The 23,351-nt window shown below is 47.5% G+C and overlaps 1 protein-coding gene across 2 annotated transcripts in view; it reads right to left on the bottom strand.

Moving 5' to 3' along the window:
- Positions 1 to 23,351, bottom strand: part of LOC137323069 (nectin-3-like) — a 140,286-nt gene that overhangs the window by 65,769 nt on the left and 51,166 nt on the right. Inside the window, exons 6-7 of one of the 2 annotated variants that reach the window (XM_067986470.1) lie at positions 5,805 to 5,931; positions 3,202 to 3,247 (exon numbers count right to left, since the gene is read on the bottom strand). In XM_067986470.1, coding sequence (XP_067842571.1) covers positions 3,202 to 3,247; positions 5,805 to 5,931 — 173 coding nt within the window. Of the gene's footprint in view, positions 1 to 3,201; positions 3,248 to 5,804; positions 5,932 to 14,198; positions 14,726 to 23,351 lie in introns of those variants that run through there. The other variant, XM_067986471.1, reaches the window with a different exon arrangement.

Here is a 23,351-nt window from a genome sequence, read left to right as displayed (position 1 = left end):
AATGGGGGCTCGGGGGCCGGCGGCGACCGGGGAATGGGGGCTCGGGGGCCGGCGGCGACCGGGGAATGGGGGCTCGGGGGCCGGCGGCGACCGGGGAATGGGGGCTCGGGGGCCGGCGGCGACCGGGGAATGGGGGCTCGGGGGCCGGCGGCGACCGGGGAATGGGGGCTCGGGGGCCGGCGGCGACCGGGGAATGGGGGCTCGGGGGCCGGCGGCGACCGGGGAATGGGGGCTCGGGGGCCGGCGGCGACCGGGGAATGGGGGCTCGGGGGCCGGCGGCGACCGGGGAATGGGGGCTCGGGGGCCGGCGGCGACCGGGGAATGGGGGCTCGGGGGCCGGCGGCGACCGGGGAATGGGGGCTCGGGGGCCGGCGGCGACCGGGGAATGGGGGCTCGGGGGCCGGCGGCGACCGGGGTATGGGGGCTCGGGGGCCGGCGGCGACCGGGGAATGGGGGCTCGGGGGCCGGCGGCGACCGGGGAATGGGGGCTCGGGGGCCGGCGGCGACCGGGGAATGGGGGCTCGGGGGCCGGCGGCGACCGGGGAATGGGGGCTCGGGGGCCGGCGGCGACCGGGGAATGGGGGCTCGGGCGGCGGCGGCGACCGGGGAATGGGGGCTCGGGGGGCGGCGGCGACCGGGGAATGGGGGCTCGGGTGGCGGCGGCGACCGGGGAATGGGGGCTCGGGGGCCGGCGGCGACCGGGGAATGGGGGCTCGGGGGCCGGCGGCGACCGGGGAATGGGGGCTCGGGGGCCGGCGGCGACCGGGGAATGGGGGCTCGGGGGCCGGCGGCGACCGGGGAATGGGGGCTCGGGGGCCGGCGGCGACCGGGGAATGGGGGCTCGGGGGCCGGCGGCGACCGGGGAATGGGGGCTCGTGGACAGACGGCGACCAGGGAATGGGGGCTCGGGGACAGACGGCGACCGGGGAATGGGGGCTCGGGGACAGACGGCGACCGGGGAATGGGGGCTCGGGGACAGACGGCGACCGGGGAATCAGGGAAAGATGGAGACTGGGGAAATCAGGGCGAGATATGGACTGGGGAATGGGGACGCGGGGAGAAATGGAGACTCGGGAATGTGGGCTCAGGGAGAGATGGGTACTGGGGATGGGGGGCTTGTGGAGTAATGGAAACTGGGGATTGGGGCTCAGGGAGAGATGGGGACTGGGAATGGGGGACAGATGGAAACTGTAGAACGGGGGCTCGGGGAGAGATGGAGCCTGGGGAATGGGAGCTCGGGGAAAGAGATGAAGTCAGGGGAAAGTAGGCTAAGGAGAGATGAGGACTCGGGAATGTGGGCTTGGGGAGAGAATGGGAATACAGGCTCGGGGAGGGATGGAGACTGCGGAATCGGGGAGAGATTGAGACTAGGGAATGGGGGTTCAGGGAGAAATGGAGTCTCTGGAATGGGACCTCGGGGAGAGATGGGGAATGGAGGGCTCAAGGAGAGAGGGAAACCGTGGAATGGTGGCTTGGGGAGAGATGAAGACTTGGGAATGGGGGCTCGGGGGCTGTTGGAGACTGGGGAATGGGGGGTCAGGGAGAGAAGGGGATTGTGGTTGGGGGAGAAAAGTGGACTGTAGAATGGGGGACAGAACGGTACTGTGGATTCAGGGAGAGTTGGGGACTGTGGGTCGGGGGATTGATGCTCAGGCGTGGGGGGAGAATGGCATGGGCGTGGGGACCATCATTTTCTGCAGAACTGGGAGCAACAGCAGCAATATGGTGAGTGGCAACTGCACTAAGAGATGAGCAGCCTGTAAAGGGCCAGTGAAACCTGGGGACTTACTCTGGGTAAATAGTGATTGTTTCCACTGGTGGGCGAATGGGGAACTAGGGAACGGAAACCAAGGATTCTCACTGCAGGAACAAAGGGGGAAGGAAAGAGGAAGATTCTTGAACTAAGGGCCATTAGACCGTGGGATCCTTCCCCACATGTGGCTGTTGAGGTAGAGACTAAAACTTTATTTAAAAGGGCATGAGATAAATATTTGAAAGAGAGGAATATAAAAGGATCTGGGGGAGAATGGAGTTACAGGACAGACCGCCAGTACCGGGGGCCGAATGGCCTCTTCCTGTGCTATAATTTCTATAATTCTGTGCAAACTCTCCTTTATTGAGTTTGAGCCCAGGTAATGGTTTAGAAATGTTGCTGCTGAGCTGACAAAATGCTCTGTGAAAAGTGCCCCAAACACTGAGCCCACTGCCCTTTGTGCAATCTCTCGGTTTAGTTCAGGTTGGTCTGTATCAACCGGTTTTGATGTGTGAAGTTCAAGTACAGATCTGCTCTGACTGAGATTCCCAGTTTAGAGTTGTCACTTTCATACAGATCCAGAGTCCAAATCAGAGTCCAAGGAAATAAGGAGAGATGGGGCCTGTTAAAAGTGACATCAACTGGGGAGCCTGACCACACCTTGTGCAGTTGTGGGGGATTCTGGCTACGGTTTCAGGGCGAATATCAGCAGGTTATAAGATTACTATTAGTTACAGGTAGGATATCAGAGTGTTACACCAATTACTATCAGTTACATAGACCATCAGTAATTTATTGTATTACTGTTGGTAATGAGGGGAATCTGAGTGTTACCTGTATTACTATTAGTTATCAGTGCAATTTTAATGAGTTACCATTAGTTACCGGTGGAATCAAAGTTCCTCCCACCCTCGGTTTCCCCTCTTCCCCGCCCTCGGTTTCTCCTCTTCCCCTGCTGGTGGTCTCCTGGTTCTCAGAACTTCTTGCACTGCTGGCGTGAAACCACAAGCAAAAATACTCAACTACAGGGGACCCAACCATTATAAGGTAAATGCAATAACATTTGTAGAAGTCATGTGATCAGGTGTCATATGATCAGATGTCACATGGTCATGTCATGTGATCAGGTATCATGTGGTCAGAATGTCACATGGTCAAACCTCCAGGGATGCCTCCAACCAGAAACACTGAGCCCACTGCCCTTTGTGCAATCTCTCGGGTCCTGATGCTAAATATGATCTGTTTAGCAGGCGTGCAGGACATCCACCAGGAGACAGCAGGGTCCTTCTTTAAATATGCTGATTGGGCTCCAATGACCCCCACTGGAAGCACAAGAAGTGCTGGTAATGTCAATGGAATTGCTCCAATTTCCTGACAGACAATGTGTTTAAAGCACCTAATATTGAACATACGTCTTAAGTATCTTTTAACAGCTCTTTTTTTTTTACCTTATCACTCTCTTCTTGTCGGCGCTGGAAAAATCCCAGAAGTCTCCTATTGGGTAAAAAATTACAGATATGATAACTAAATTGTAAAATGATAACCGTGTTGAGCATTTACAGAAAATTCACACAGAAGCTATGAAATAGAAGGCAAACTTTTTGCAGATCACAAAAGTAACTCTGTTTCTATGGATACACTCAAAACAAGGATAAGGTGGGTGTAAGTAGCCGCAAATATGATCAGGGGTTGTGAGAAGCAGGTTGAGAAGCAAGAAGAAGCAAGAAGCAAAGGGAAAGACATGGTGGAAACCAGGAGACTGGGCAGTTAACCCTGATGCTAAATATGATCTGTTTAGCAGGCGTGCAGGACATCCACCAGGAGACAGCAGGGTCCTTCTTTAAATATGCTGATTGGGCTCCAATGACAGCAAAAAAATAATTCCCAAAAGCTTCAAGGTAACTTCTCTGATTGCGGCTCCAGGTGCTGAACGTCACTGGCCTGGAGTGCACATTGGGAAATCGCACAGGTGCAGCGCATGATTTTCTGTCCCGGGAGCATGCATGCAATTGGAAAATTACGACTGCACAGCCCTAAGATTTTGCATCCATTAATTTAAATGGGTGTTAAATTGCAGACAGTCCACTGCAATTTTTTGGGAAGCCGCCCGCTGCGTGCAAGGTCCACCAGTAGCTCGTGTTGTTGGCAAGTTTCGACCCTTTAGCTGCCTCTCTTTGCACGGCCTTCTCTCAGTACCGCACATAGGGCTTACTTAGGAGTCTTTAACATTACAGTAGTTCAGATATTCAGGCTTTATTGTCACCCAAATCTGCTCTAAATTTCTTTATTACAACAATTAACTATTAATGGTGGTGGAATCCATAACAAGCGGGCAAACTCTTAATATTAGAGCTCGGCCATTCAGGAGTGAAATCAGGAAGCATTTTTCTCACATATGGTCGTGGAAATCTGGAACTCTCTCCCCCAAGGAGCAAGGGTATGGAGTAATTTGAAAATAAGCTCAATGAATTTTAAGTCAGTGAACTGGAGGGTGGGGAGCTAATGAGGTCTCGGTGAGGGCAACAACTTCCATTTATATTGTGACTTTAATGTAAAGAAATCCCCACAAATGGGAAAACTCAGACCGAGCCAGAAAGGGAGATTAAGAGGGATGACCAAAAGTGTCAAAGAGATGGGTTTTGAGAAGGTTTTTAAGAGATGGAGAGACAGGCAGAATTGGAGAGGGAGTTCCAGAGATTATGACCAACGTGGCTAAACGGTCTGCCATGAAAAGATGGGGTGAATGGGTGTTAAGAGAATGCATTGAAGGTTGTAGTTAGAGGAACAAAGCCTTGGGGAGGGGATATAGGGCTGGAGCAGATTGCAGAGATAACCTTGGCAAGACCATGAAAAGTTTATACACGAGGCAAGGATTTTGAATTGAATGCATCAGGGAGCCAGTGTAGGTCAGTGAGGATGGGGGTGATGGGTAAGCAGGATTTAGTGTGGAACAGGACACGCGCTACAAAGTTTTGGACAAGTTACAGCTTATGAAGAGTGTATAACGAGAGACCGGAAAGGGGAGCATTGGTGTAGTCGAGTCTGGAGGTGATGTAGACATGTATAATGGTTCCTGTAAAGGAGAGGCCAAGTTAGGCATGGAGTTGGCAAAGTTGTAGAAGTGGAAGTAAGAAATCTTTGTGATGGAGAAGTATTTAAAGCTTCGCTGAGGGTCAAACAGGATGTGAAGACAGTGAACGCTCTGGTTCAGCAGAGAGTATGGCCGTGGAGGAAGATGGAGCCAGTATCAAGGAAGCAGTGCTTATGGAAGAAGACAACAGCTTAATTCTTCCCAGTGCTGAGCTGGAGAAATTTGTGACTCATCCAAGACTTGATGTTGGACAACATGGAGGCAGTTGAGAGGTCGAGAAGTGGTGGAGCTGGGTGTGATCAGCGCACGTGAAAGCTGACCCCGTGCCTCGGATGATGTTAACCAGGGGTAGCATATAGATAAGGACGAGAAGGGAGCCAAGGATAAATCCTTAGAGGAGCCTGGGAGGAGACGGTGCAGGGGTGGGAAGCGAAGCTCTTGCTGGACATGCAGTAGCTGAATTCGGAAAGGTAGCAATGGAACCATACAAGGACAGTCCTACAGAGTTAATAGTGAGCTGGAGAAATTCACAACTTCATGTCAGACAGGCCATTGGATAGCACCGTGACAGTTACAGAGCCAAGGATATGTCAGGGAAGAGTTGGGTCTCTCACCATACGTATGGAGGCAGCATGTAAATGAAAACCAGAAGGGGGGCAAGATGAAGCTAGGGGTAGTGCCCATATCAGCAAGGGAGGATTTAGCTGGTTCAGGTAGAAGTGGAACCAGGATGGGGCGAGGCCATGTAGGTGAAACACAGAGGAGAGGCGGTGAAGGGAAAAGTGTTGAAAGCCGTAGAGAGCTCATGGAGGATGAGGAAGGATAGTTTGTTGTGATCTGTCATTAGTGACTTGGTGCTGTGGATGGGACAGAAACCAGATTGAAGGGATTCAAGCACTGGTATAAAATAAGGTAACCTCACCAAATGCCAGGATATGAATTCCATGCACAAATACTCACCTTTGAGGAAAAACTTCTTTGCTGATTGGTGTTTTCTTACAATAAAGAAAGGTGAGTATGCTGACCATAATTAAAAGCGCCACAATTATGATGGGAAACACTATGTATTGACGTGACTGATGCTCACCTGCAATTAAATCAGTTAAAAGGTTCTGTCATACTATAATAACAACAACAACTTGCATTTATATAGCACTGTTAACATAGAAAAATATCCCAAGGCACTTCATATAGGCACAATCAGACAAATATGGATACCGAACCACATAAGGAGATATTTGGAGGGGTAACCAAAAGCTTGGTCAAAGAGGTGTATTTTAAGCAGGGTCTTAAAGGAGAGGGAAGTGGATAGGTGGAGGGATTCTTTATTGACTTTCATGCTGCAGTTTAATGAATCATAGTCATAGAGTCATAGAGTTATACAGCACGGATAGAGGCCCTTCGGCCCATCGTGTCCGCGCCGGCCATCAGCCCTGTCTACTCTAATCCCATATTCCAGCATTTGGTCCGTAGCCTTGTATGCTATGGCATTTCAAGTGCTCATCCAAATGCTTCTTGAATGTTGTGAGGGTTCCTGCCTCCACAACCCTTTCAGGCAGTGAGTTCCAGACTCCAACCACCCTCTGGGTGAAAAAGTTCTTTCTCAAATCCCCTCTAAACCTCCCGCCTTTTACCTTGAATCTATGTCCCCTTGTTATAGAACCCTCAACGAAGGGAAAAAGCTCCTTAGTATCCATCCTATCTGTGCCCCTCATAATTTTGTACACCTCAATCATGTCCCCCCTCAGCCTCCTCTGCTCCCAGGAAAACAAACCCAATCTTCCCAGTCTCTCTTCATAGCTGAAGCGCTCCAGCCCTGGTAACATCCTGGTGAATCTCCTCTGCACCCTCTCCAAAGCGATCACATCCTTCCTGTAGTGTGGCGACCAGAACTGCACACAGTACTCCAGCTGTGGCCTAACCAGTGTTTTATACAGCTCCATCATAACCTCCTTGCTCTTATATTCTATGCCTCGGCTAATAAAGGCAAGTATCCCATATGCCTTCTTTACCACCTTATCTACCTGTTCCGCCGCCTTCAGGGATCTGTGAACTTGCACACCAAGATCCCTCTGACCCTCTGTCTTGCCTCGGGTCCTCCCATTCATTGTGTATTCCCTTGCCTTGTTAGTCCCTCCAAAGTGCATCACCTCGCACTTTTCCGGGTTAAATTCCATTTGCCACTGTTCCGCCCATCTGACCAACCCATCTATATCGTCCTGCAGACTGAGGCTATCCTCCTCGCTATTTACCACCCTACCAATTTTTGTATCATCAGCGAACTTACTGATCATACCTTTTACATTCATATCCAAGTCGTTAATGTAGACCACAAACAGCAAGGGACCCAGCACCGATCCCTGTGGTACCCCACTGGCCACAGGCTTCCAGTCACAAAAACAACCTTCGACCATCACCCTCTGCCTTCTGCCACTAAGCCAGTTTTGTATCCAAAGTGCCAAGGCACCCTGGATTCCATGGGCTCGTACCTTCTTGACCAGTCTCCTGTGGGGGACTTTATCGAAGGCCTTACTGAAATCCATGTATACCACATCCACTGCGTTACCCTCATCCACACGCCTCGTCACCCCCTCAAAAAATTCAATCAAATTAGTCAGACATGATCTTCCCTTGACAAAGCCATGTTGACTATCCCTGATTAATCCTTGCTTCTCCAAGTGGAGACTAATTTTGTCCTTCAGAATTTTTTCCAATAATTTTCCTACCACTGATGTTAGGCTCACTGGCCTGTAGTTCCCCGGTTTTTCCCTACTCCCCTTCTTGAATAATGGTATTACATTAGCGGTTCTCCAGTCCTCTGGCACATCCCCTGTGGCCAGAGAGGTTCTGAATATATGTGTCAGAGCCCCCGCAATCTCCTCCTTTGCCTCACACAGTAGCCTGGGATACATTTCGTCCGGGCCTGGGGATTTATCCATTTTTAGGCCTGCTAAAACCGCCAATACCTCCTCCCGCTCGATGTTAATATGTTCGAGTATATCACAGTCCCCCTGCCGTATTTCTATGTCTACATCGTCCTTCTCCATAGTGAAAACAGATGCAAAAAATTCATTTAGAACCCCTCCGACATCTGCCGGCTCCACACACAGATTGCCATTTTTGTCCCGAATGGGCCCTATTTTTTCCCTAGTCATCCTCTTACCCTTAATATATTTATAAAACATCTTAGGATGCGGATATTACACAGTGTGCTGAGAGTTCGGTAAGTGTGGGAGTTGAAGGGTTAATCTCTTTCAATCTCGTGCATATTGCTTCAACTGTTTAAGGTCAATTTAAAAGTTTAAATTTCTAAGTTTCTGTCAGGCTTCAGCAGAGAGCTGCTGTAGCAAGTTAATTGGTTAGCTGGATTCAATTGGTCCCTGAAGGTGGGGCAGGCCTGACTCATCTGAGTCTCAACTGTAGAAATACAGGGGCCTGTCAGTGCGGACTGCATGGTGTGCGGATATTACACAGTGTGCTGAGAGTTCGGTAAGTGTGGGAGTTTGGTGAAGTGGGGGAAGGAGGTGCTGCTTTGCCTTGCTTTTCCAAACTTTTCCTGAGAGTAGAAGACTGAGATTGTGGAATAAAAGCAGCAGCAGACCTGCACCAAGAGACAACTACTGTGCGACATCACAGGGACCTAACTCCTGGACCTGAGATAAATAAGAAGCAAAAAGTAATCCAAGTGGGACGTCACCAAGGAAGAGGTAAGTGATTGGCTGGTGAGTATTTTCCTGCTGAATTTGTCTAAGGTTAGAGTTTGTGGATTCTCTGGTCTCTGTTGTGTAGTGGGGGACTGCTGTTCAGCAAGGGCCCTTGAGTATACCTTTTTAATTGAAGTGAAATTGGTGGGATTCATTTAATTTGAATTAATTAGTTAAAGGGTAAGTCATGTCAGGACAGCCCAGCCCCGTGTTATGCTCTTCCTGCTCTATGTGGGAAATCAGGGACCCTTCCGGTGTCCCTGACGACCATGTGTGCGGGAAATGCATCCAGCTGCAGCTACTGACAAACCGCATTGCGGCACTGGAGCTGCGGATGGATTCATTAAGGAGCATTCGCGATGCTGAGAACGTCGTGGATAGCACGTTTAGTGAGGTGGTCACACCGCAGGTAAAGGTTGTACAGGCAGGAAGTAATTGGGTGACCACCAGGCAGAGTAAGAAGAGCAGGCAGGCAGTGCAGGGGTCCCCTGTGGCCGTCCCCCTCTCAAACAAATATACCGCTTTGGATATTGTTGAGGGGGATGACTTATCAGGGGAAGGCAGCAGCAGCCAACTTCCTGGCACCAGGGGTAGCTCTGCTGCACAGGCTGGGAGGAAAAAGAGTGGAAGAGCTATAGTGGTAGGGGATTCTATCGTAAGGGGAACAGACAGGCGTTTCTGTGGCCGTAAACGTGACTCCAGGATGGTTTGTTGCCTCCCTGGTGCCAGGGTCATGGATGTCACTGAGCGGCTTCAGGGCATTCTCAAGGGGGAGGGTGAGCAGGCAGAGGTCGTGGTCCACATTGGGACCAACGACATAGGTAGGAAGGGAGATGAGGTCCTGCATCAAGAATTTAGGGAGCTAGGTAGCAGATTAAAGAGCAGGACCTCAAAGGTTGTAATCTCTGGATTACTCCCAGTGCCACGGGCTAGTGAGTATAGAAATAGGAGGATAGAACAGATGAATGCGTGGCTAAAGAGTTGGTGCAGGAGGGAGGGTTTCAGTTTCCTGGATCACTGGGCCTGCTTCTGGGGAAGGTGGGACTTGTACAAGTCGGACGGGTTGCATCTGAACCAGAGCGGGACAAATATCCTTGCGGGGAGGTTTGCTAGCACTGTTGGGGGGGGTTTAAACTAACTTGGCAGGGGGATGGGATACAGAGTGGAGCGACAATAGGGGGGATGTGCAGCCAAATATAGAGGAAAAAAACAAGTCAGCTTTGAAGACAGGGCAAATATGTGAGGGCAAGGCTGGATGGCATCTCTTTTAATGCAAGGAGTCTTGCGAATAAGGTGGATGAACTGAAGGTGTTGATGAACACATGGGAGTATGATATTGTTGCTGTCACAGAGACATGGTTGAGGGAGGGGCAAGACTGGCAGCTCAATGTTCCGGGGTACAGAATCTTCAGGCGAGACCGAGGGGGAGGTATAAGAGGAGGGGGGGGGTCGCAATATTAATTAAAGAATCAATTACTGCCATAAGGAGGGATGATATATTAGCAGGTTCCTCTAATGAGGCCATATGGGTGGAGCTTAAAAACAAAAAGGGGGCAAGCACTTTGGGAGTGTACTATAGGCCCCCAAACATTCAGGGGGAGATAGAGGAACAGATATGGAGGCAAATCTCAGAAAATTGTGCAAATAATAATAGGGTAATAATCGTGGGGGATTTCAACTTCCCCAATATTAACTGGGATACTCAGAGTGTAAAAGGCTTAGAGGGTACAAAATTCTTAACGTGCATCCAGGAGAGCTTTTTGAGCCAGCATGTAGAAAGTCCTACAAGAGAGGGGGCGGTACTGGACCTAATTCTAGGGAATGTGGCCGGCCAAGTGGAAGAAGTGCTAGTAGGTGAGCACTTTGGTGACAGTGACCATAATTCGGTGAGATTTAAGGTGGTCATGGAAAAGGACAGGGAGGGGCCGGAAATAAAGGTTCTAAATTGGGGGAAGGCCGATTTTAATAGGATAAGGCAGGATCTGGCCAAAATGGACTGGGATCAGCTGCTTGTAGGAAAATCTGCATCGGAGCAATGGGAGTCTTTCAGAAGGGAGATTGAGACCATACAATGGCAACATGTTCCCGTAAAGGTCAAGGGTGGTTCCAAGAACTCCAGGGAACCTTGGATGTCAGGGGATATACGAGAATGGATTAGGAAAAAAAGGAGGGCTTTTGGCAGATACAAAAGGCTAAAGACGGAGGAAGCCCTAGAGGAGTACAAAAAGTGCAGGGGGATACTTAAAAAAGAAATTAGGAGATCAAGGAGGGGCCATGAAATAACACTGCCTCCGAATATTCTGACATATCCGTGAAGCAATGGGATAACTGGGTAGAACTTCAAAAATTACAATTTTTTTTATTATTGAAACTGCTTGTAAATTTTAAAAAGAGCAATGGGTTGCTCTCGTGCTTCTGTTGTATAAGGGCACATGAAATACAGGGAATAATTTTAATCTAATCTGCCGGGCAGGTTCGGGTCAATGGAGAGTAAAATTGGGCAGGGTGTAAAACAGGCATCCAACCCACCCGTTTCCAGCCCAGCAAGTTAGGCCCACATTACCCCCACAGTGCCTATTGCCTTGTACATTGTGTTGAGAGAAATCCTTTTGACATTGCCTCAGGAAATGCCCATAAAGAAGTAGATTTTTAAAATCCCTCCATGGTCCTAATGCACCCTACATGTAAAACCTCCTTCTGCCTCATTGTCTTAGCCTGTCCAGGGACTCTGGCCTCCTGTACAACCCTCCCCCTCTCTCTTTCAGTATCGATAACAGAAGCTTCGGCTGTCTCTTATCTACCCTAATGGAACTCCCTTGCTGAACCCCTCCCCACTAAATCCCCCCCAACTTTGCTCCCTCTGTATCCATCCTTAAAAGCCTCCTTAAAAACCCAACTTATGGTCATCTCTACTAACTTGGTGTCTGTTACTCTGTGAAGCACATTGGGGAGTTTCTCCTTTAAAGGAGTTGTGTGAAGCAAGTTATTTATATGCGCCTATCTCAACAAGCATTACTAAAATTAGAAACTGGTTAAAGTACTGTCAAAAGGCATGAAGCAGAACACATAGCAGCCATTTATTGTTCAACTGCTGACTTCCTTAATGTTCAGGCAACTAGAAATAGCACTCTGTACAGACTGCTTTTTAAAACTAAGTATTAATGAGTATGGGAAACAGCTGCAGATTGCAACAGCTAATACGATAGGGTTGATTTCAACTCAGGGCATAGTCAGGTTGGGTGTGGTGGGAGGGTGACATCAGCTTGAGGCCTGGGACATTTTAACTCCCAGGCCTCATTTAAATACTGCAGCACTGCCTCCCACCCGAAACTGGCAGGAGTAGGAATTGGGTCGGGAGCATGAAGACACCAGGAACCCAAGGGAAGGGTCCCTGGCATGAAGTTGGTGCTGGGGAGGGGGGGTCCACAGGCAATGCAGTGCTAGGAGCAAGGCTGGGCCTGGGGCCGGGCTTCTCCTGGCCCACAGAGAATCTGCTGAAAAGGTAAATATAAATACTTACTAGTCTGTTCTGGCCTCTCCACTGACTGCCACCAAGTCTTGCTGGCAACTTTGGCCCCTTGCAGCTTAGGCCTGTATGAAATTTACTGGCCCTGCACCCTTGCCCAACCACAGCCTCACTGGTAAATTTCATGGCCCCATTGTTGCATTTGTCAATGGCCTCACAAATTAAATTTCCCTGCCCCACTGACACGTCGTTAATGGCCTTGCGCCCCGACCGCATCTGTCAATAATAAGCTGCTACTTTAAAACAGACGTCCAACCCTCATAAATAACGTCTTTTAAAAGTTTCATTCTGTTTGCAATGCAGCTTTCAGTCACAACTTTAACTCAACATCTTCAAATTTAGGAACATAGGAACAGGAGTAGGCCATTCAGCCCCTCAAGCCTGTTCTGTCATTCGAATAGATCATGGCTGATCTGTATCTTAAACCATTAACCTGCCTTTGATCCATATCCCTTTACACCTTGCCTAACAAAAATCTATCAATCTCAGTTTTGAGATTTCCAATTTACCTAGCCTCAACAACTTTTTGGGGGAAGAGAGTTCCAGATTTCCACTCCCTTTGTGCAAAGAAGTGCTTCCTGAACGGCCTAGGTCTAATTTTAAGGTTATGTTCCTTTGTTCTAGACTCCCGCACCAGAGGGAATAATTGATGTGTTTAATCATCTTAAACACATCAATTAAATCACCTCTTAATGTTCTATATTGAAGGGACTACAAGCCTCGTCTATGCAACCTATCCTCAGAATTTAACCTATTTAGCTCAGTATCATTCTGGTGAATCTGCGCTGCACCCCCTCCACGGCCAATATATCTTTCCTGAGGTGCGGTGACCAGAACTGAATGCAGTGCTCCAGGTGGAGTCTAACCAGAGCTCTCTGTACAGCTAATATAATTCCCACCCCTTTGTATTCCAGCCCTCTTGAGATAAAGGCCAACATTGCATTAGCCTTTTTAATTATTTTTTTGTACCTGTCCACTAGCTTTTAATGATTTCTGTACTTGGACCCCTGAATCTCTCTGCTCCTCCACAGTTCCTAGCTTCTCACCAATTAGAAAATAATACAGAAGAAATAAAGTTTCCTTCTATGTAGTGACAAGCTGCTCACCAGACCTTTTAAAAAATCTATATATGGGATGGTACAGGAAAAAATGTAGCAAACTGCAAACTAGCTACATTATATTACGGTAATAGCATTGTGCACAGTTCTAGTCTCCATACTAGAAAAATACTGAAGCACTGGGGAAAGTGCAGAAAAGATTTACATAGATGTTACCAGAATTGAGAGGACATAACTGTCAGGAAAGATTGAGCAGGCTGCAGCTCTTTTCTCTAGAAAAGAGAAGAGGAGACCTGATAAAGGTCTTTAAATTTATGAAGGGATTTGATAAGGTGAATGTGGAGAAACTGTTTGTGTTTGTGGGGGAGTCCAGAACAAAGGGACATAAATATAACAGATGAAATGAAAAATTTAGGAGGAATTTCTTTGCACAGAGAGTGGTGAGAATGTTGAGCTTGCTGTCACGTAGAGTGGCTGAAGCAGATAGCATTGATGCATTTAAGGGGATGCTTGATGCACACCATTGGACCATAAGACCAGAAGAAATAGGAGCAGGAGTAGGCCATTCGGCTCCTCGAGCTTGCTCCGCCATTTAATGAGATCACGGCTGATCTGGTTTTTACCTCAACTCCACTTTCCTGCCTTTTCCCCATATCCTTTGACTCCCTTGCTGATCAAAAATTTGTCTAACTCAGCCTTGAATGCATTCAATGAGTGAACCTCCACAGCTTTTTGGGGTAAAGAATTCCAAAGATTCACAACCCCTTGGGAGAATTCCTCATTTCCGTCTTAAGCGGGCGACCCCTTATTCTGAGACTATGCCCCCTAGTTTTAGATTCCCCCATGAGGGGGTAACATCCTCTCAGCATCTATCCTATCGAGTCCCCTCAGAATCTTATATGTTTCAATAAGATCGCCTCTAATTCTTCTAAACTCGATGTGGAGATGCCGGTGATGGACTGGGGTGGACAAATGTAAGGAATCTTACAACACCAGGTTATAGTCCAACAATTTTATTTTAAAATCACAAGCTTTCGGAGATTATCCCCTTCGTCAGGTGAGTGAATGAATAAGAGGTTCTCAAATCGCATATCTTATATTACGCTGGGACACCATCACACCAATCAAAAGGTGTCGTTGGTGTTCAGACAGGTTAGCCACGGAAAACAGTAAGTCCCAGTATGCTGAATACACATTGTGTCGAGAGAGCGCGAGAGCTTCTTTTTCCCTTGCTGGTGGGGTTACGTGTAGCGTGACATGAACCAAGATCCCGGTTGAGGCCGTCCTCATGGGTGCGGAACTTGGCTATCAATTTCTGCTCGACGATTTTGCGTTGTCGTGTGTCTCGATGACATGTTGAAGGCTGCGGAGAACATGGCGTAGTTTCTCCGCTCCGGGGAAGTACTGGACGACGAAGGGTACTCTGTTGGTTGCGTCCCGTGTTTGTCTTCTGAGGAGGTCTATGCGATTCTTTGCTGTGGCCCATCGGAACTGTCGATCGACAAGTCGAGCGTCATATCCCGTTCGCAGCAAATTACCCAGCTTTCAGGAGAACAGCGTCCACGACACCACGCAACCCTGCCACGACAACCTCTGCAAGACATGCCAGATCATCGACACGGATACCACCATCACACGAGAGGACACCACCCACCAGGTACATGGTTCATACTCCTGTGACTCGGCCAACGTTGTCTACCTCATACGTTGCAGGAAAGGGTGCCCCGGAGCATGGTACATTGGCGAGACCATGCAGACACTGCGACAACGGATGAATGGACACCGCGCAACAATCGCCAGACAGGAGGGTTCCCTCCCAGTCGGGGAACACTTTAGCAGTCAAGGACATTCAGCCACCGATCTTCGGGTAAGCGTTCTCCAAGGCGGCCTTCGAGGCACACGACAACGCAAAATCGTCAAGCAGAAGTTGATAGCCAAGTTCCGCACCCATGAGGATGGCCTCAACCGGGATCTTGGGTTCATGTCACCCTACACGTAACCCCACCAGCAAGGGAAAAAGAAGTTATCTGTTTTTAATATTTTCTCTCTCTCTCTGCCTTTTGGGTCTCTGTCTGTGTAATTTGACACAATGTGTATTCAGCATACTGGGACCTACTGTTTTCCGTGGCTAACCTGTCTGAACACCAACGACACCTTTTGATTGGTGTGATGGTGTCCCAGCCTAATATAAGATATGCGATTTGAGAACCTCTTATTCATTCACTCACCTGACGAAGGGGATAATCTCCGAAAGCTTGTGATTTTAAAATAAAATTGTTGGACTATAACATGGTGTTGTAAGATTCCTTACATTCTTCTAAACTCCAATGAGTATAGACCTAACCTGTTCAATCTTTCCTCATAAGACAACCCTTCCATAACCGGAATCAACCTAGTGAACCTTCTCTGAACTGCCTCCAATGCAAGTATATCTATCCTTAAAAAAGGGCACCAGAACTGTACGCAGTACTCCAGGTGTGGTCTCACCAGCACCCTGTACAGTTGTAGCATGACTTCCCTGGTTTTATATTCCATCCCCCTAGAAATAAAGGCCAATATTCTGTTTGCCTTCCGGATTACCTGCTGCACCTGTATGTTGACTTCTTGTGTTTCATGTACAAGGACACTCGGTCCCTCTGTACCGCAGCATTTTGTAGTATTTCTCCATTCAAATAATATTTTGCTTTTTTATTTTTCCTCCCAAAGTGGATGACTTCACATTTTCCCACATTATATTCCATCTGCCAAATTTTTGTTCATTTGCTGAACCTGTCAAATTCCCTTTGCAGACTTTGTGTCCTCATCGCAACTTGCTTTTTCACCTATCTTTGTATCATCAGCAAATTTGGCCACAAGACATTCTGTTCCTTCATCCAAGTCATTGATATATATTGTAAATAGTTGAGGCCCCAGCACTGATCCCTGCGGCACCCCACTAGTTACAGATTGCCATTTTGAAAATGACCCTTTTATCCCGACTTTGTTTTCTGTTAGTTAGCCAATCCTCTATCCATGCCAGTATATTACCCCCAACACCATGAGCTCTTATCTTGTACAGTAACTTTTTATGTGGCACCTTATCAAATGCCTTTTGGAAATCCAAATATACTGCATCCATTGGTTCCCCTTTATCCGCCCTGCCCGTTGCTTCCTCAAAGAATGCTAATAAATTTGCCCGACATGATTTCCCCTTCATAAAACCATGTTGACTCTCCTTGATTGTATTATGAGTCTCCAAATGTCCTGCAACTACTTCCTTAATAATGGATTCGAGCATTTTCCCAATGACAGATGTTAAGCTAACTGGTCTATAGTTACCTGCTTTCTGTCTCACTCCCTTCTTGAATAGGGGTGTTACGTTTGCGGTTTTTCAATCCGCTGGGACCTTTCCAGAATCTAGTGAATTCTGGAAGATTACAATCAATGCATCCACTATCTCTGTAGCCACTTCCTTTAAGACCCTCCGATGCAAGCCATCAGGTCCAGGGGACTTGTCAGCCTTTAGACCCATTATCAAATACTTTTTCCTCTAGTGATAGTGATTGTTTTTAGTTCCTCCCTCCCCTTTGCCCTTGATTTTCTACTATTATTGGTATGTTATTAGTGTCTTCTACTGTGAAAGCAGATACAAAATATCCGTTCAATTCCTCTGCCATTTCCTTGTTTTCCATTATTATTTCCCCAGTCTTATCCTCTACGAGACCAATGTTTACTTTAGCTACCCTTTTTCTTTTTATATACTTGTAGAAGCTTTTACAGTCAGTTTTTATATTACTTGCTTGTTTACTCATAATTTATTTTCTCCCTCTTTATTATTCTTTTAGTCATCCTTTGCTGGTTTTTAAAGTTTTCCCAATCTTTGGCTTACCAGTAATCTTTGCGATGTTGTATGATTTTTCTTTTAACCTGATACCATCCTTGACTTCCTTAGTTAGCCATGGTTGGTTCATCCTTTCTGTGGAGTCTTTCCTCCTCACAGGGACATATTTTTGTTCCGAGTCATAAAATATCTGTTTAAATGTTTGCCACTATCATACTACCTAATCTGTTTACCTAGTCCACTTTAGCCAATTCCACCCTCATTGCTTTGTAATTGCCCTTCAATACAGTAGTTTCAGACCCAAGATCCTCGCTCTCAAACTGGAAGTGAAATTCTATCATATTATGATCACTGCTTCCCAAGGGATCCTTTACTTTGAGATCATTAATTAATCCTGTTTCGTTACCCATTACCAGATCCAAAATGGCCTGTCCCCTGGTTGGTTCCCCGACATATTGGTCTAAGAAACAGTCCCGCGTACACTCCTCTTCAGGGCCACTTTTGCCAATTTGATTTGTCCAATCTATATGAAAGTTAAAATCACCCACGATTATTACATTACCTCTTTTACAAGCCCCCCCTTATTTCCTGATTCATATTTTGCCCTACAGTGTAGCTACTGTTAGGGGGCCTATATACTACTTCCACCAGTGATTTCATTCCATTGCTATTTCTTACCTCCATCCAAAGTGATTTGACATCTTGATCTTCTGAGCCAAGATCATTTCTCACTATTATACCAATTTCATCCTTTATTAACAGAGCAACTCCACCACCTTTACCTTTTTTCCTATCCTTCCGAAATGTTAAATAACCCTGAATATTTAGCTCCCAACCTTGTCATCTTGCAACCGTATCTCTGTAATGGCCACAAGATCATACCCATTTGTTTCTATTTGTGCCATCAATTCATCTATCTTATTACGAATGCTGCGCACATTCAGATAAAGAACCTTTAATTTTGTCTTTTTACCATTCTTTCCAACCCCGGCCCCATTTGCTAGTGCACTCTTATATTTGTACGCCCTGTCCCTTCCTGACACACTCTGTTTATCATTACCCCCATCACTTTCCTGTACTACTTCCTTGTCTTTTCTCTATCAATCTAAACTTCACCCACACGTGAAGGAGCAGAGAATAGAGAGATAAGGGGGCAGGGCGGGAAGAGGTAATTAGAGTGGGAGGATGCTCGTGTGGAGTATAAACACTGACGCATAGACCAGTTGAGCTGAATGGCTTGTTTCTGTAGATTCTATATTATGAATAGTTACATTAGGAAAAAGAGGGTGGTCAGGAGCAGTGTTGGCCCCTTAAAAACTGAAAGTGGGGATATTGTCATTGACAATGGGGAAATGGCGGACATGTTGAACAATTATTTTGCGTCAGTATTTACAGTCGAAAAAGAGGATAGCATGCCGGAAATCCCAAGAAAACTAATATTGAGTCGGGGACATAGACTTGATAAAATTAATATAAGTAATGCAACAGTAATGAAGAAAATAATAGCACTAAAGAGTGACAAATCCCCAGGACCAGATGGTTTCCATCTCAGGGTTTTAAAGGAAGTAGGTGAGCACATTGCAGATGCCCTAACTATAATCTTTCAAAGTTCTCGAGATTCAGGAACTGTCCCTCTGGATTGCAAAATTGCTTGTGAAGAAAGGAGAGAGGGAAACCAGGGAATTATAGACCAGTTAGCCTAACATCTGTTGCGGGGAAAATGCTGGAGTCTATAATTAGGGTGACCTCGAGAATTTTCAGTTAATCAGAGAGAGCCAGCACGGAATTGTGAAAGGTAGGTCGTGCCTGACAAACCTGATTGAATTTTTTGAAGAGCTGACTAAAGTAGTGGACAGGGGACTGTCAATGGATGTTATTTATATGGACTTCCAGAAGGCATTTGATAAGGTCCCACATAAGAGACTGTTAGCTAAGATAGAAGTCCATGGATAGAAGTACGGACTTGGTTAGGAAGTTGGCTGAGCGAAAGGCGACAGAGAGTAGGGATAATGGGTAAGTACTCACATTGGCAGGATGTGACTAGTGGAGTCCCGCAGGGATCTGTCTTGGGGCCTCAATTATTCACAATATTTATTAACGACTTAGATGAAGGCATAGAAAGACTCATATCTAAGTTTGCCGATGACACAAAGATTGGTGGCATTGTAAGCAGTGTAGATGAAAACATAAAATTACAAAGCGATATTGATAGATTAGGTGAATGGGCAAAACTGTGGCAAATGGAATTTCAATGTAGACAAATGTGAGGTCATCAACTTTGGATCAAAAAAGGATAGAACAGGGTACTTTCTAAATGGTAAGAAGTTAAAATCAGTGGATGTCCAAAAGGCCCGATGTTACCAGGGCTGCGGGTTCTCGACGGGGGGGCTATCGGGCGCGTGGGTAACGCGCCCGGCAAAATCAGTCAGCTCCCCGCGCGATCGTAGCATAATTGGAGCCACTTACCTTGTCCTCCGGGTTCCCCACTGCTGATCTGCGCGTCGGGCGGGCTGCGCATGCGCAGTAAGATCTGTCAGCTGGAGGAGCTCTATTTAAAGGGGCAGTCCTCCACTGACAGATGCTGCAACAAAAAGAAAAAATCACAGCATGGAGCAGCCCAGGGGGAAGGCTGCTACCAGTTTAATGACGCCTCACTCCAGGTATCAATACATGGGGTGAGAAGGAGGGGGAGGACAGAGATCTTCCCCCCGGCGGGCAGGAGGAAGCGGCCTGCCTCTGCCACCAGGAAGGCCTGGCTCGAGGTGGCAGAGGAGGTCACCAGCACCACCAACATATCGCCCACCTGCATACAGTGCAGGAGGCGCTCCAATGACCTCAGTAGGTCAGCCAAAGCGAGTACACTTACTCTTTCCCCTACACTCCGTCTGCCACATCACCGCCCCCACCCCACATTTCCTTCTGCACTGCCAACACTACTCTGTCACATCACCCCTCATATCCACTCAAACCTCATCCTCATCGGACCTGCACCTACTCACCTCGCCAGTACTCATCCCGCCACTACCACTCAACCCAATCCTCATACAATCTAATGGCTCTATCTCGTACACACCCTCTCGTGCATCTCTTTCATGGCCAGCCTCACTCAACCTGCCACGACCTGTGCTGCAGCCACAGGGCATGCATCACAGATGTGCAGTCGGCAGCGTACGGCAAACGTGTCGTGAGCATGAAGGGGATGCACAAGGGTCATAGAGTCATAGAGTTATACAGCACGGATAGAGGCCCTTCGGCCCATCGTGTCCGCGCCGGCCATCAAGCCCTGTCTACTCTAATCCCATATTCCAGCATTTGGTCCGTAGCCTTGTATGCTATGGCATTTCAAGTGCTCATCCAAATGCTTCTTGAATGTTGTGAGGGTTCCTGCCTCCACAACCCTTTCAGGCAGTGAGTTCCAGACTCCAACCACCCTCTGGGTGAAAAAGTTCTTTCTCAAATCCCCTCTAAACCTCCCGCCTTTTACCTTGAATCTATGTCCCCTTGTTATAGAACCCTCAACGAAGGGAAAAAGCTCCTTAGTATCCATCCTATCTGTGCCCCTCATAATTTTGTACACCTCAATCATGTCCCCCCTCAGCCTCCTCTGCTCCAAGGAAAACAAACCCAATCTTCCCAGTCTCTCTTCATAGCTGAAGCGCTCCAGCCCTGGTAAATCTCCTCTGCACCCTCTCCAAAGCGATCACATCCTTCCTGTAGTGTGGCGACCAGAACTGCACACAGTACTCCAGCTGTGGCCTAACCAGTGTTTTGTACAGCTCTATCATAACCTCCTTGCTCTTATATTCTATGCCTCGGCTAATAAAGGCAAGTATCCCATATGCCTTCTTTACCACCTTATCTACCTGTTCCGCCGCCTTCAGGGATCTGTGAACTTGCACACCAAGATCCCTCTGACCCTCTGTCTTGCCTAGGGTCCTCCCATTCATTGTGTATTCCCTTGCCTTGTTGGTCCCTCCAAAGTGCATCACCTCGCACTTTTCTGGGTTAAATTCCATTTGCCACTGTTCCGCCCATCTGACCAACCCATCTATATCGTCCTGCAGACTGAGGCTATCCGCCTCGCTATTTACCACCCTACCAATTTTTGTATCATCAGCGAACTTACTGATCATACCTTTTACATTCATATCCAAGTCACTAATGTAGACCACAAACAGCAAGGGACCCAGCACCGATCCCTGTGGTACCCCACTGGCCACAGGCTTCCAGTCACAAAAACAACCTTTGACCATCACCCTCTGCCTTCTGCCACTAAGCCAGTTTTGTATCCAAAGTGCCAAGGCACCCTGGATTCCATGGGCTCGTACCTTCTTGACCAGTCTCCTGTGGGGGACTTTATCGAAGGCCTTACTGAAATCCATGTATACCACATCCACTGCGTTACCCTCATCCACACGCCTCGTCACCCCCTCAAAAAATTGAATCAAATTAGTCAGACATGATCTTCCCTTGACAAAGCCATGTTGACTATCCCTGATTAATCCTTGCTTCTCCAAGTGGAGACTAATTTTGTCCTTCAAAATTTTTTCCAATAATTTTCCTACCACTGATGTTAGGCTCACTGGCCTGTCGTTCCCCGGTTTTTCCCTACTCCCCTTCTTGAATAATGGTACTACATTAGCGGTTCTCCAGTCCTCTGGCACATCCCCTGTGGCCAGAGAGGTTCTGAATATGTGTGTCAGAGCCCCCGCAATCTCCTCCTTTGCCTCACACAGTAGCCTGGGATACATTTCGTCCGGGCCTGGGGGTTTATCCATTTTTAGGCCTGCTAAAACCGCCAATACCTCCTCCCGCTCGATGTTTATCTGTTCGAGTGTATCACAGTCCCCCTGCCGTATTTCTATGTCTACATCGTCCTTCTCCATAGTGAAAACAGATGCAAAAAATTCATTTAGAACCCCTCCTACATCTGCCGGCTCCACACACAGATTGCCATTTTTGTCCCTAATGGGCCCTATTTTTTCCCTAGTCATCCTCTTACCCTTAATATACTTATAAAACATCTTAGGATTTTCCTTTATTTTGCTTGCCAGTGTTATTTCATGGCCCCTCCTTGATCTCCTAATTTCCTTTTTAAGTATCCCCCTGCACTTTTTGTACTCCTCGAGGGCTTCCTCCGTCTTTAGCCTTTTGTATCTGCCAAAAGCCCTCCTTTTTTTCCTAATCCATTCTCGTATATCCCCTGACATCCAAGGTTCCCTGGAGTTCTTGGAACCACCCTTGACCTTTACGGGAACATGTTGCCATTGTATGGTCTCAATCTCCCTTCTGAAAGACTCCCATTGCTCCGATGCAGATTTTCCTACAAGCAGCTGATCCCAGTCCATTTTGGCCAGATCCTGCCTTATCCTATTAAAATCGGCCTTCCCCCCAATTTAGAACCTTTATTTCCGGCCCCTCCCTATCCTTTTCCATGACCACCTTAAATCTCACCGAATTATGGTCACTGTCACCAAAGTGCTCACCTACTAGCACTTCTTCCACTTGGCTGGCCACATTCCCTAGAACTCGGTCCAGTGCCGCCCCCTCTCTTGTAGGACTTTCTACATGCTGGCTCAAAAAGCTCTCCTGGATGCTCGTTAAGAATTTTATACCCTCTAAGCCTTTTACACTCTGAGTATCCCAGTTAATATTGGGGAAGTTGAAATCCCCCACTATTATTACCCTATTATTTGCACAATTTTCTGAGATTTGCCTACATATCTGTTCCTCTATCTCCCCCTGACTGTTTGGGGGCCTATAGTACACTCCCATCAAAGTGCTTGCCCCCTTTTTGTTTTTAAGCTCCACCCATATGGCCTCATTTGAGGAACCTGCTAATACATCATCCCTCCTTATGGCAGTAATTGATTCTTTAATTAATATTGCGACCCCCCCTCCTCTTATACCTCCCCCTCTGTCTCGCCTGAAGATTCTGTACCCCGGAATATTGAGGGTGTTTGAGGGTTTGTCATGGTTGTTACTTATATTGAATTTCTGACCAACTCACATTACATATTATATTGGCACCACTACTAGAATAGAATAGAATCATAGAAGTTACAACATGGAAACAGGCCCTTCGGCCCAACATGTCCATGTCGCCCAGTTTATACCACTAAGCTAATCCCAATTGCCTGCACTTGGCCCATATCCCTGTATACCCATCTTACCCATGTAACTGTCCAAATGTTTTTTAAAAGACAAAATTGTACCCGCCTCTACTACTGCCTCTGGCAGCTCGTTCCAGACACTCACCACCCTTTGAGTGAAAAAATTGCCCCTCTGGACCCTTCTGTATCTCTCCCCTCTCACCTTAAATCTATGTCCCCTCGTTATAGACTCCCCTACCTTTGGGAGAAGATTTTGACTATCGACCTTATCTATGCCCCTCATTAT

Source organism: Heptranchias perlo, chromosome 6, assembly GCF_035084215.1.
Source record: "Heptranchias perlo isolate sHepPer1 chromosome 6, sHepPer1.hap1, whole genome shotgun sequence".
In the NCBI taxonomy this organism is placed as follows: Eukaryota; Metazoa; Chordata; class Chondrichthyes; order Hexanchiformes; family Hexanchidae; genus Heptranchias; species Heptranchias perlo.
The sequence above is the reverse complement of the archived record's forward strand: the minus strand, read 5'-3'. Positions and strand labels throughout refer to the sequence as shown.